At 37.9% G+C, this 11,347-nt stretch overlaps 1 protein-coding gene across 1 annotated transcript in view; it reads left to right on the forward strand.

Annotated features, from left to right (window-relative positions):
• LOC107581500 (peroxiredoxin-6-like) overlaps positions 1 to 2,483 on the forward strand; it is a 10,412-nt gene extending 7,929 nt beyond the window's left edge. Inside the window, exons 3-4 of the mRNA XM_016267078.1 lie at positions 1,969 to 2,115; positions 2,276 to 2,483. Coding sequence (XP_016122564.1) covers positions 1,969 to 2,115; positions 2,276 to 2,401 — 273 coding nt within the window. The 3' untranslated portion in view covers positions 2,402 to 2,483. The remainder of the gene's footprint in view (positions 1 to 1,968; positions 2,116 to 2,275) is intronic.
• The last annotated feature ends 8,864 nt before the right edge of the window (positions 2,484 to 11,347 follow it).

Genomic DNA, 11,347 nt, shown 5'->3' on the forward strand with positions numbered 1-11,347 from the left:
CATTTTATGGAGGACTGTTTCCTGATCCTCGGAGAGTAGACTACAATGCCGGCTGTTCTGACTCACAGACCAAGTACGTTTTTTTTATATATATTTAAAGAATTTGCCACTGACGATTCAAACGCGAGTTTTGAGCAGTGTAGAGTAGCACTTGTTTGTAATTTCTCTGATCACAAATGCAGACATGGGTTTTATGTTTACGCAGCGTGAGGCAACGCGTAAAAAGACCGTATAAGTCATAATCAGTAATTATGTCCCCACTGGATGCAACAAATGCCTCGTTTATAATGAGTTTTAATGTTTTGTCTCGTCGCTCCGGCCGGACACGGCATCACAGTATGGTAAGGGGCGTAACATTTCCGTCACACGCTTGAGGTATTCGGCCAATCACAACGCACTGGATAGCTGGCCAATCAGAGCACACCTCGCTTTTCAGACCAATGAGCTTTGTAAAAATTGACGCGTTTTTTTTTAAACCTTAAACTGCATGAACACATTTCATTAGGCCTACACCAAATACACAAAATAATGTTCTTTTTAGCAGCATTATTATTATGCGTTTCAGAAAGGCGGGGCATAGAGGAGAAACAATGTACAGTATGTGGAAAATGTGTTTTTTTTTTTTTTTAAACCTTAAACTGCATGAACACATTTCATTAGGCCTACACCAAATACACAAAATGTTCTTTTTAGCAGCATTATTATTATACCCCTTTAACACATGCTAATTAAAATCTTTAAAAAATAAAGCTGTACAATATTTTTAAACCATATGGTTTTCAAAATCAGGTTTTTGAATTTATTTGTTCATGACAACCGAAGTGCCAGAGGTACAAGTCGGCTTATAAATAATTTCTAAGTGGGATTTGGGGTCAAAAAGTTTGAGAACCATTGCTTTTAATGTCTTGGTCGTGACCAATGCCTGAATAGGTGATTGTGAAACTGATCCGCCTCACTACATTTCTGTTGATGTTCTGCTGCATGTAATGCTTCGATTGCTCCCTGTACCCGCAGATTTAATCTAGTCTTTGCTACAACATGTGCTTTAGCAGCTTAAAGGGGTCCTATTATGCTTTTTCACTTTTTCAACTTTAGTTAGTCTGTAATGTTGCGGTTTGAACTTTGTAACTTTGCAGATCTTTTTTTTTTATGCTCAAGTCCACTTCAAAAGGAGATTTTATTGAACAGAAATCACTTTTCAAAAACTACAATGAACGACTCGTTTGGACTACAACGCATATTTTCCGGTATTTGTGATATCACAAATATCGATATATGGGACGAGACCTGGTTGAGCTGCACTAGAGAAGGCAGCGAGTGTTTTCACTATGTCGGTGCCACGCTAGCTTTCCCAAGGCAGACGAACTTAGAGTGGTTACAATCATCCGGGTTTAAATCGCGGTCAAATTGATTTGATATTGACGCAATATTTACACTGAAGCTCGCAGGTGACTATGGTAAGGGGCGTGACATTTCCCGACCAGGTGCCGAGTGCTGCCAATCACAACACACACTGGCCCAGCTAACCAATCACAGCACATTTCGTATTTCAGAAGGCGGGCCTTCATTTGACAGGAACTATTCAAGCTGTTCATGCCAGACTGGGGAGAGAGGTGTAATAATAATAATAATAATAATAATAATGTAAAATGTGAAAGGTTTTTATTATAATTTTTTTTGAACAACCTAATATGAGAGCCTGTTCGAGTATACCCCCAAAACGAAATCAAGACTTTGTAAAAGAGCATAATAGGACCCCCTTAACAACAAAAGTTACTAGAAATACTAGAAAACCCTAAGGAGCCTGCCGAAAGATCTATATCAATACATCAAAATATTTGATGCTGTTGTTTATACTGTTATACGGTCACTGAATAGGATTAGTGTGGTGTTATTTCATTATGCCACCAATTATGAAACTAAAAGTGCTTATTTCTATCTGCACTTACCATATTTATTATGTTTCAGGTGTTTGTTGTTGGCCCAGATAAGAGGCTGAAGCTGTCCATTCTCTATCCAGCCACTACTGGGCGCAATTTCGATGAGATCCTCCGTGTCATAGACTCTCTGCAGCTGACTGCAACAAAGAAGGTGGCCACACCTGTGGACTGGAAGGTAAGATACAGCCTTTCTTTCCTTACTATATGTAAGCGTTTATTTTTTATTTTAATAAATTAATTTCTTATGTGGTCTGAGAAAAAAAAGTGAAGTTAAATTTATTTGTTTTTTCTCTTTTTTTTAAATTTTATTTTTATTTTTTTCCTTTTTGTTTAAGCCTGGTCAAGAAGTCATGGTCATCCCTTCTTTGTCAGATGAAGAAGCCAACAAACTTTTCCCAGCAGGTTTTACCCTCAAAGAGGTGCCTTCTGGGAAAAAATACATGCGCTACACTAAACTGTAACTGATATATTGGGGCAGTACTGTAGAAATGGCATTTAACTAACATCATATTTAAGTCCAATTGATGTGGTGCATTCTCTGACTTTGATTACATGACCCATCACCTGCTACTATCCAGAGAGAGAAGTCATCAGAATTTAGCATCTGAAGGTTATTACATACAATCGAATTATTGTATTGTGCCTTAATCTCAATAAAACTCTGATCCTTTTGTAATTTAAAAAGATGTTGATGAGTATTCATTTGGACTGATATTTTGAGATGTATATGAATAATGAATTCTAATTTTGGATACTTGCTGTTTATAGTTCATCTCTAAAATGCGTAAGTTGTTGTGGTATTTCACGGTGTATAGTATGTGACAAATGTTTCGTTCCTTGTAGCGGTCATGACTGGTTATGACATGGTGTATGATGGATTTATTGCAAATGCAATTTAAACATAGATCTGGTTTACATTGTCACAAAGGAGTTCACACAACCAATTTAGGTAAAGCTGAATTTTCAGCAGCAATTACTCCAGACTTCAGGGACCTTCAGGTATTATTCCAATATGATGGTGCTTAAGTAATATTTCTCATTATCAATGTTGAAAACAGTTGCTGGAAATGTAATTGTTTTCGGTGTTACAATTTAAACGTCCTTACTGTCAGTTTTAATTAATTTAATGCATCCTTGCTGAATTTTCAAAAAGAAAAGTATTATAAGTTGTTTAAAGGTGCAGAATGGAAAACCGTATTTACCTTGGCATAGTTGAATAATAACAGTTCAGTACATGGAAATAACATACCGTGAGCCTCAAATACCATTGTTTCCTCATGTAAATCTTGTGCATTCAAAAGACCACTGAAAAATAGGCAAATCAGAACTAGGGATGGGCGATACCCCTTATTTTGTTTTTGATATGATACCGATATTTTTCAAGGCAGTATCGTCAATACCGATTCGATACTTCTGCACTAAACTTTTAAATGATTAAATTACTAAGAGTAAAATGGATGTATTCAGAATTCATTTCAAAATTGTTACTTTTTTGTAACCTATATCACATTATGTTAGTGCTACCAGTATTACAACATTAATATTCTAACTTATTTGTAACATTTGAAATTGATTTGGTGCAATTTTGTACTGCCATTAGGGACTGCCAGTGAATGGCTGTTGCATGCATAAAATGCAACCTTTTTATTCGGACGGTGTATGATTTCTATTAACATTACAGAATGGAACATGATCAATATTATCTTTCAACATTCAATGTATGTAAACTATATGTAGGCTACAATTTCAATTTGTTTTTTTGTGGGAAAACTCAGAAACATTTGTTTTTTTTCTGTCCTCTGATATGCATTGTTCAGGGCTGCTGTTCCCAAAAGCTTTAATGCTTATGATACTTTTGGGAAACGCATCCCTGTTTGAATGCACTTTTAGAAGTGAGTGAACTCTCTCTTTGATTGGTTCTGCCTTGCAACATTTGCGTGTGTTCAGATGAGCTGGAAAATAGTTCTATCCTACACAATTACTCGCTAACAAAGGTTATTCGTCCAATTCGATGCATATTGTACGCATATTATTATTTTTGTTAAGTAAATAAAACGCATCTTTAGTATCTATTTTTATTTATTTTGTTTTGTTTGAGTATCGATACTTTCGATACTCACGTCAGTATCGATACACCCATCCCTAATCAGAACATAACACCGACTGTGACGGTACAGTCGGGATCACTAATAAGTACGCCCCCAACATTTGCATATACCCGCCCATGCTCTATGCTAGCTGGTCCTGCACAGCTGAATCATCAGAAGTTCTGCAGGTATTGTGACGAAACAAGCGAGGACAACAGTGAAAATGGCAGATCATGGAAATGTTATGTTCCAGGCTGTGCAGGGAATGTGAAGTGCGGGATGGGTCGGTGTCTGTATTCAGAAAGGCACGGAAAGCAAATAACGCACATTCTATTATGCCAGCCACTGAAGGGACATGGTTAGCTGCTTGCTAGCAGTAGCCTGTTACATTACAGTACATACGATTTCACTTACCACATAAACAGAGTAAGGAGAGATGACTGAGGATGATGGTGAATGATTTACAGTTCCTCAGCAACACTGACAAACATCTGATCTTGTAAAATGTGTGGCAAGTACTGCCGCTGTAGTTCACACAGAGCACGTGCGATCGCAAATCTCGCAAGTGAAAGTAAAACGCGATCGTGCATTCGAAAGCAGTTTCAATGCCCCGCATATTAATAGCGGCTCCCTGATGTCCACATTTTATATACAATATAATTACCCAACGATATAACTGCGAGAGAAAGTATATATTTTCCCTGTGTTTCCTTCATGCTGTGAGAGCTACTGAAATGAGCCGCACTGTGAAACAGCCAATCAGAGTAGAGCTCAATATTGTTATTCATGACCCTTCAAAATAAGGTAAAAACAGACCATTTCATTCTAGGGACAAATCCTAGGGTTGTAAATGGACGAAATGCTGAACGTTCACATTTGCCACAGAAACAAGTTTACATAATATAATATATTTTTAAGGTTAAATACAAATGTATACATCACATAAATAACTGAACCAAAATAGGTGGATGGAATTGATCATTTCAGATCTCATAAAGGTTAGCAGTTACCTAATGTGACCCTGAAAATAGTATTGTAAACAGTAATCCGATATTCCCTTGCACCACATTTAATATCCAGTAGGTGGCGGTATAAGATCTCTGATCGAATCTCTCAAACAGAATTTCATACAAACTAGAGGAAAGGGTCAAAGTTTTATTTTACAAGGTTTAACAAGTCAAGCATTTAGATGACAAATGACCTGTCCGTTATGTTGGTATGTTGCTGAACTTTCAAACTTTGTTGAACAACCCCAAAAAGCTACAAGGAATTCTCCAACTGTGACCACAAACATCAATGCTGGGTGTCAACGAGGCATGAAAGGACGCCTTGTTATCACAAGCATTCCGTTTGTCCATTAAAAACTGAAAAATGTTCCCACACAGGCATTTAGCAGAGTAAATCATTGACACACAATCCTCATTCCTAGGTTACCAGCAGGAAGCGCTCTCCTCGGCTTTGGCCCTGGGCTCTGAAGAGCAGGTGAGAACTGTAGAGATGAGAGTGCAGGGACTAGCGTGGGGTTTGGGTTACCACAACTATTCAGCCAATGTTACTGCAGCTCGTATAGCAGGGTGAAGGTCATGGAAGCTATGCGGCTCGACAGCGAGGGCCAGATGCTCTTTTACTTCAGAATAGAGGACAGATTTCCTCTCTTTCTCCCTCCCTCCCTCCTCAAGAATGTCATGAAAACAGACAGGGATTCCCCTCGTTGTCCATGAAGGATGGTAAAATGCAGATGGCATGTGTTTGATTGTGGAATGCCACGTTTCCTGGATGCAGGCCGGACGAGCCAATGTCAGTGTCTGTTACCCTCTCATTACCCCCTCAACTCTTGGTCTTCAGAGACATTTTCCACCAGAAATGTCAAATAATACTTTTATGAGCGGACAAGCAACCACTAGATGGCAGTAGCAGTTCGTGTTGAAAATTTTCTGCACTACATAACGGCCACAATTTTGATCTTAGAATCAATCTAGTGACTTTAACTCTGTTAAGCATGATGCCCCTCAAGGATGGATTATGAATCAAGTCAGGACCATCAAGTATGGATTATACGGCCTCACAATGTCAGGGGCCTCCAGCTGAGAGGCCCTCAGGGGCCCGAAACCTGGAGATAAGCTACTGCAGATGTAAAATTCATATAAATTGCTTGATTATATGCTAGTGACAATTGCCATAATGTGAAATAAACTAGGGCTGCTGCGATTCGTCAAATTTTTTTTGACTATTTGATTTTTTTAAATCCTCGACTTCATTTTGCTCGCGTCGACTAACTGGCAAAATACCGGGCCGCACTGTGAAACAGCCAATCAGAGTAGAGCTCAATATTGTTATTCATGACCCTTCAAAATAAGGTAAAAACAGACCATTTCATTCTAGGGACAAATCCTAGGGTTGTAAATGGACGAAATGCTGAACGTTCACATTTGCCACAGAAACAAGTTTACATAATATAATATATTTTTAAGGTTAAATACAAATGTATACATCACATAAATAACTGAACCAAAATAGGTGGATGGAATTGATCATTTCAGATCTCATAAAGGTTAGCAGTTACCTAATGTGACCCTGAAAATAGTATTGTAAACAGTAATCCGATATTCCCTTGCACCACATTTAATATCCAGTAGGTGGCGGTATAAGATCTCTGATCGAATCTCTCAAACAGAATTTCATACAAACTAGAGGAAAGGGTCAAAGTTTTATTTTACAAGGTTTAACAAGTCAAGCATTTAGATGACAAATGACCTGTCCGTTATGTTGGTATGTTGCTGAACTTTCAAACTTTGTTGAACAACCCCAAAAAGCTACAAGGAATTCTCCAACTGTGACCACAAACATCAATGCTGGGTGTCAACGAGGCATGAAAGGACGCCTTGTTATCACAAGCATTCCGTTTGTCCATTAAAAACTGAAAAATGTTCCCACACAGGCATTTAGCAGAGTAAATCATTGACACACAATCCTCATTCCTAGGTTACCAGCAGGAAGCGCTCTCCTCGGCTTTGGCCCTGGGCTCTGAAGAGCAGGTGAGAACTGTAGAGATGAGAGTGCAGGGACTAGCGTGGGGTTTGGGTTACCACAACTATTCAGCCAATGTTACTGCAGCTCGTATAGCAGGGTGAAGGTCATGGAAGCTATGCGGCTCGACAGCGAGGGCCAGATGCTCTTTTACTTCAGAATAGAGGACAGATTTCCTCTCTTTCTCCCTCCCTCCCTCCTCAAGAATGTCATGAAAACAGACAGGGATTCCCCTCGTTGTCCATGAAGGATGGTAAAATGCAGATGGCATGTGTTTGATTGTGGAATGCCACGTTTCCTGGATGCAGGCCGGACGAGCCAATGTCAGTGTCTGTTACCCTCTCATTACCCCCCTCAACTCTTGGTCTTCAGAGACATTTTCCACCAGAAATTTCAAATAATACTTTTATGAGAGGACAAGCAACCACTAGATGGCAGTAGCAGTTCGTGTTGAAAGTTTTCTGCACTACATAACGGCCACAATTTTGATCTTAGAATCAATCTAGTGACTTTAACTCTGTTAAGCATGATGCCACTCAAGGATGGATTATGAATCAAGTCAGGACCATCAAGTATGGATTATACGGCCTCACAATGTCAGGGGCCTCCAGCTGAGAGGCCCTCAGGGGCCCGAAACCTGGAGATAAGCTACTGCAGATGTAAAATTCATATAAATTGCTTGATTATATGCTAGTGACAATTGCCATAATGTGAAATAAACTAGGGCTGCTGCGATTCGTCAAATTTTTTTTGACTATTTGATTTTTTTAAATCCTCGACTTCATTTTGCTCGCGTCGACTAACTGGCAAAATACCGGACGTGGCGCATTTCACGGACGAGAATCCATAAAACACATTATTAGACTGTTTCCCAAGGCTGCATGATTAAGCATAATTGTGAATTCACAAACGCTACGCGATGCAGTTCTAATACAGTATATGCGCTTTAATTATTTACATGAGTGTAGGTTAAGTACGTGCGTCACACAGCGGCTCCGTTCACAGTAGTTCCACAGGAACTGTTATCATTTACATGTGTGGAGCGTCTCAAACTCCATCTCTGCATGTTGTTGTGAGTTTGGGTTTATTATAACGTTCATCTGGGAATGCAGTTTACATGTTTTGATGTCCACATATTCTTTTAATTACAGTGGCTATAGCATTTCTGTCCTAAAGAAATGGCCAAATATTAAAGATTAAGTGGACATTTGAATTAAATGGTGCTTGGTCAATATTAAACAAGTATTAGATTGCACAGCAATGTGTAAAAATAATCGCCAGGCCATTGGCGCCCCCTGCAGGCCTTTGTTGTAATGTGTAATGTACATTAGCTCTATTGTTTATAATACATTATGTATTTTAACAGTTTTGTTCAAAAAACCATATGATTTCTTGCTTTTGATACTTTATTTGAACGAATTATTATTGCCTCATTGCTATTATATATGTATTTTAAATGCTATTGTTCACTTACATCTATTTTTATTACTACAAAAAAAATAATTATAATTATAGGAAGCATCTCCAATTAATTGATTTTATAAAAAAATTTTTTTTTTCAGAAATACTGCACATTTAAATTTTTCTCCTAAATGAATTCTGACAAATAACATTTCTGGTAAATACTCCTTTAAAAATTGTTTTATGATTATAATTTTAATATTAGTAGACTAACACGTGGATATGTTGTCATTCTTACACTATAATACTGAACTTTGATTTCAGGTATTTGGACTATGAGATGGACACTTGCTTCTTGCACTCTATGTTGCACTTTACTTTTGCTTTAAAAAAAGGATTTCATAGAAATTTGGATTTCATTTGTTTTAATAAAATATAGTTTAATAAAATATTAAGTGAAATTGTTGATTTTTTTTGTGGGAAATTAATCGTTTAGATTAATCGATAAATCAGTCGATAGATTAATCGAAATAAAAATAGCCGTTAGTGGCAGCCCTAAAATATACAAAGAAATAAGAAACATTATCTGTTCCTTGGATGTGGAAACCTTCTGAAACGGTTAAACAGTGTGTATATTCTATTCAAAGAATCCTGTAAAAAAAAAAAAAAAAAAGATTTCCATAAATACATTAAGCTTCTGAATGGTAGTGTGTACACTGCTCAAAATGAATACTTTTTTATACCGTTTTTTTTGGTGTCCATAATGAAGAATTATTATAGCTGTATGGGGGGGGGGTATTTATATAAGAACTTCAAAACTCACTTAATCAATGTCATGCTTCATTTTAAAAGTTGATCTTTATGGATAATAAGCTATGATGGATGGACAGAGTGATCTACCACAGGACTTTCTGTAAGTTTACGCTGTGGTCACACTAGACTTCATGCTCCATTCGCTTCCATTCATATGGACGTAAACGTGGGAGACCAGAAACGCTCATGTGAAAAGGTTTTATCTTCCATCACGCACCATGGTTCACGTTTGGTGAACTCTGGCAAGTGCATTTGAGTAATGAATAGTCATTTAACCCATATTTGACCTACATTTGAGCATGTAAATGTCACAGATTGACCCCGTGGCTAAATTCAACACGCGAATTTAAAAGCTTAAACATTTTTTTTGTAATTATTATTTCTGTATTTATATATGTTTGTTTTAGGTATTATGTCTTGGCAACAAAGATGTAATTTTACACACAATATATATATATTTTTAACAAAAATAATGTTAACGTGTATTGTTTGTGTGTTTTTACGTATTTTTAAAAGTATTTTTACGTTACATTGCCCCCATTCACTTCCATTGCAAGTACCTCACCGTAACCCAGATTTTTGCTTTTTTTAAAACTCAAAATTACTTTTTGTGCTGTTGATTGAGCTTACCTTGCACAGAACCTGGAATATTCCTTTAAACAGAGTTTAGAGCAAACCACATATTCAACCCAGTGCCTCTCTGTGTTCATGTGATACAAAAATAAATCTTATGTTTGTGATCCATGAGATAACCGAAGACCTTCAACAATAAGCAGCCATGGTGTTAAAGTGGGGCTGTGAAGGGGTTAAAGAGGGGTTTCTCTCAGTCACATGTTCACACACTTCATATCACATACGCAAAAGAGTTGAGAAGTCACTTCTACGGATCAAACCCATTTCTCACATACCAGACCACAATGGCAAGTGTCAGAATATTGCAAGTGACAGACGTTACCTCTTTTTTGTCAATGAACTCTGTCTCACAAACACAGAAGAGAGTCAGACCGACGGTCTCCATAGTGTAACTCCTTAGGGGGTGCTACACGCACCACTCTCCCAGAATAACCACCGTCTAGCCAGTCTGCGTGAGGGACGAAGGCTGTGTGTGTGTGTCGGTGGTGCCAGCAGGCCAGACTACGGGCCTAGTGGGACCTGTACTTATGAGAGAGCATCTAGTGGTGATCTGTGAGTAGTAACGCTCTTAAAGCGTGTATGTGTTTCAGTGCTGTGGGGACGCCAATCTGACAGGGTGCCAGATGTCAGCTGGTATCACATATCAGTCAACAACAGAGAGTCCACTCCCTAAAGACCTCGCCGTGCTTTCCACCTACTGTTTATCTGCTTAGAGGTGCTGAACAAAGAACAGAGAAAGAGGATTTGATTTCATTCCAATATACTACCTTTGTTAAACAAGCTTCAGTTTTTGGGCTTGTGGGGCAATCCGACAGCTTCCAAAATTACTTTTTGCTACAGCTGCAATTAAATACTGAGGGTCAGTCGAGATCTAAAAAATATGTAATATTGGCTGTGCATTTTGAATTGCTTTTGTTTAAAAATATTATGTGTTTCAGTGCTGTGGGGACGCCAATCTGACAGGGTGCCAGATGTCAGCTGGTATCACATATCAGTCAACAACAGAGAGTCCACTCCCTAAAGACCTCCCCGTGCTTTCCACCTACTGTTTATCTGCTTAGAGGTGCTGAACAAAGAACAGAGAAAGAGGATTTGATTTCATTACAATATACTACCTTTGTTAAACAAGCTTCAGTTTTTGGGCTTGTGGGGCAATCCGACAGCTTCCAAAATTACTTTTTGCTACAGCTGCAATTAAATACTGAGGGTCAGTCGAGATCTAAAAAATATGTAATATTGGCTGTGCATTTTGAATTGCTTTTGTTTAAAAAAAAATATATATTTTGTCTTCATATCATAGTGAGGAGATCTACAGACTTTTAATGACTGTGTAAAGGTCAGTAAGTCACCTAAAATATCAGATAATTTAACCCTTTTATGACAAGCCAAAATTAGCTCAGCCTGTAACGTGATATTTATGAAGTAATAATTTATTACTAATAATTT

This window comes from Sinocyclocheilus grahami, unplaced genomic scaffold (genome assembly GCF_001515645.1).
Source record: "Sinocyclocheilus grahami isolate Dianchi unplaced genomic scaffold, SAMN03320097.WGS_v1.1 scaffold35.1, whole genome shotgun sequence".
NCBI lineage: Eukaryota > Metazoa > Chordata > Actinopteri > Cypriniformes > Cyprinidae > Sinocyclocheilus > Sinocyclocheilus grahami.